Genomic DNA, 2,778 nt, shown 5'->3' with positions numbered 1-2,778 from the left:
GAGCATCGGGATCCCCATCACCATCCTCATCTTCATCACCATCATCCATGTGTCTCTCTCGTCCTGCTGACTAGGATGTCAACGGAGGACAAGAGCCTGGTGGTGGCGGTGGCGGAGCCGCCTCAGCAGCAGCAACCCCCCGAGCCTGCAGCTCCCCCCCCAGCAGCAGCGGCAGCAGCCACAGACAAAAGACCTAGGGGCCGGCCTCGCAAAGATGGCGCTTCCCCTTTCCAGAGAGCCAGAAAGAAGTAAGTTCGGCACTGCTGTGTGCGATGCACCGCGGGGCCGGGAGCGGGCAGAGCTGTCACGGAGCCCCCCCCACCCCCGCCCCGCTGCTTTAGTGCCATTTTGAGAGGGGCTCTTCTTTCTTCTGCCCCTTCCCCTTTGCACTTTCTCCTCCTCCTCCTCTTTTTTCACCTTTGTCTCCCTCCGCCTGTTCTCCCTTCTCACTTTTCTTCTCTCTCCGTCCCTATTCCTTTCGCCTCTTTTCTTCGGAGTTACTCTCTTCCCCGTCTGTCTCCTGGACGCCGTTCCCCATTCCCTCTGCTTGCTCTTCGCTCTCCTCGTTTCTCGGCTCTCCCCTCCAGGACGCTGACCTGGACACGGGATATCGCACCCTGCACTCGCTCCTCGCTTTCCCTATCCTCTCTCGGAGGAAGAAACGACAGTTCTTCCCTTCGCACTCCTTCCTCCCCCCTCCCCCCCCATCCCCGAAGTTGAGGCAGAGTTTCCTTGGCCGAGAGGCTGACGGCGCTCGGGGAGCTGTCAAGCGACGGCCCCGGGTTGGGGGGGGGCGGGGGCCGCCTCCTCCCCGCGACGGAGCGCCCTTCCCCTGCTTGGGGAGGGGGGGGGGAGAGGTAGGACGGGGTGCGGGCCCCGACGGGCTCCGAGTGCGTAACTTCGTATGGGGTTGTGGGGGGGGGGAAGGGAGAGCAGCGCTTGGGGCCGCCGTGCTACTGCTACGTGAGGTGTCGGGGCACAGCCCGGCCCCCTTCCCCTCCCCCCCCCCGGGGAGCCGCTTCGGGGCTGGCTGCGCTCGGCTGTTCGCGAGCGGACGGGGCTTGCCCTGGCGGCTGCGTGAGCGGTACAAAGCCGGCCGAGCGTTTATTGTTCTTACTATTCTGTACGAAGAGATACAATTGCGAGCGACATAGGAAGTCCGTGCGGAGAGTTTGGTGGAGTCGCGGGCACTGCGAGTTGCTTTCCCTTTGTGTTAAAGGGCCGCTCTCGCTCTGACGTCACTGCGCGCATTGAAGCCGAAGCGCATCGCCCCGCGCTGCGGGAGCGCACCGAGGGCTGCGCTGTGCCCTGCTGCAGATTTTCCTATAGCCACAGCCGAAAGGAGTTGCCAGACAGACGTGAAATCGTTAGTTTTGCGCGCTTCGGGTTGATTTCCGTGTATTAGAAGGCAAAGCTGATGGGAGAAACTTGGGAGTGTTTGGTTTGATTAAAAAAAAAAAAAAGCATTCCCGTTTTTCTCGCTGGAACTTAAGAAGCGTGTCGGTCCTGTGGGAATGAGGGGTCCTGTGCTGAGCGAAAAGTGGGTGCTCAAGAGGCAGTTCCTTCCTTTCAGTTCACTCTGAGGCGGTGGGGATGCTGTCAGCTATAGCTTTAGGAGGAAATTCAGTTTTCCTCTACAAATATGTGCTTCTGTGGACGTGAGGCCAAGCGTTGTGCGAGAGCCAGAAATGAGATTAGCTGCGAGGAAAATTACAGCTGATCAGTGCTCTTTTTCTTCCCATTGTGGCTGTGCCTGCCTGGTGTGCTGGTGAGCGTGGCTGCTGTCCTCTGTGTGTGTGTGTGTGTGTGTGTGTGTGTGTGTGTAAAACTGTCACGTGGATAGAGCTGCTATCAGTCCTGAGTGCTTTTGAAATGAGAGTTTTATAAAAAAAGAGTTTATATTAAAGGACCTTCTGCACATGGAGGCTGGTTGTGTCTGTATCAGTTTAGTGTGAAAATGATTTTGTGTGTTGTATTATTTACAAAATGCTGATTAATCAGCTAGGCGAATGCAGAAGTAAAACAAGTGGAAGTGATGCCTCTTGTTTTTGTAGGACTGCTTGGGCACGTTCTCCCTTTTCACTTGCGTGCTTCCCAGGTGTGTTCGTGTGCCTCGTGTAAGCCACATATGTCAGACCATTTTCTGTGCTGTAATCACATGTCTGAATCACTATTAGCCAGTCAAACTGTTCAGCTGCTTTATCCCATTATAGGAAACGTTGCACTGAATGTTCAGGCTAAATGCAGTCTAAATAACCAGAAAGCAGAGAGCCTTGCATTAAAACAGCATGACCAAAATAAGAGTATTTCCTTAAAGAGTGATGCCATATCTGAGAATGCTGCAGGTTGGTGTTTAACTTGCTGGAAGACCACATTCTTAATGCAAATTGGATGAGTTTAAGAGGACAGATGGAGAACTGCCTTGAATCTGCTTCTGTGAGATGCTAAGTGTGCTATGGTAAGGGATCCTAGGGTTCTTCCAGTAGGAAAGCTGTGTGCAGACCTCTGTTATCACGCACCTTTCGTGGTTATCAATAAAATCCAGTGGTGCTGGGAGCACGGGGGTGTGTAGGAAACAGCAGGTTTCCTATAGGTGGGGATCCCATTGGTTTTGCTGTGGTGCCAGTACCTGGAGTTACTGGTGGCAGAGCATGGTGTTAGGAGAGCTCTCTCTCACACTTTGAAGGATACTGCTTTGTGAATAGCATTGCCAGGAGACTTAATCTTAGGTGAACAGTTCATTTTTGTTATTTATATTGTAATCATGCCTGGAGGCCG

General features: G+C 54.0%; 1 protein-coding gene across 14 annotated transcripts in view; it reads left to right on the top strand.

The window, feature by feature from the left end:
• KMT2C (lysine methyltransferase 2C) overlaps positions 1–2,778 on the top strand; it is a 179,690-nt gene that overhangs the window by 85 nt on the left and 176,827 nt on the right. For 13 of the 14 annotated variants that reach the window (XM_065744915.1, XM_065744922.1, XM_065744925.1 and 10 more), the window contains exon 1: positions 76–248. In XM_065744915.1, the coding sequence (XP_065600987.1) occupies positions 76–248 (173 nt within the window). Of the gene's footprint in view, positions 1–74; positions 249–2,778 lie in introns of those variants that run through there. The other variant, XM_065744912.1, reaches the window with a different exon arrangement.

This window comes from Cyrtonyx montezumae, unplaced genomic scaffold (assembly GCF_038088225.1).
Source record: "Cyrtonyx montezumae isolate F1298 unplaced genomic scaffold, pur_monq_1.0 scaffold_32, whole genome shotgun sequence".
Lineage (NCBI taxonomy): Eukaryota > Metazoa > Chordata > Aves > Galliformes > Odontophoridae > Cyrtonyx > Cyrtonyx montezumae.
This window is presented reverse-complemented; position numbering and strand designations above follow the sequence as displayed.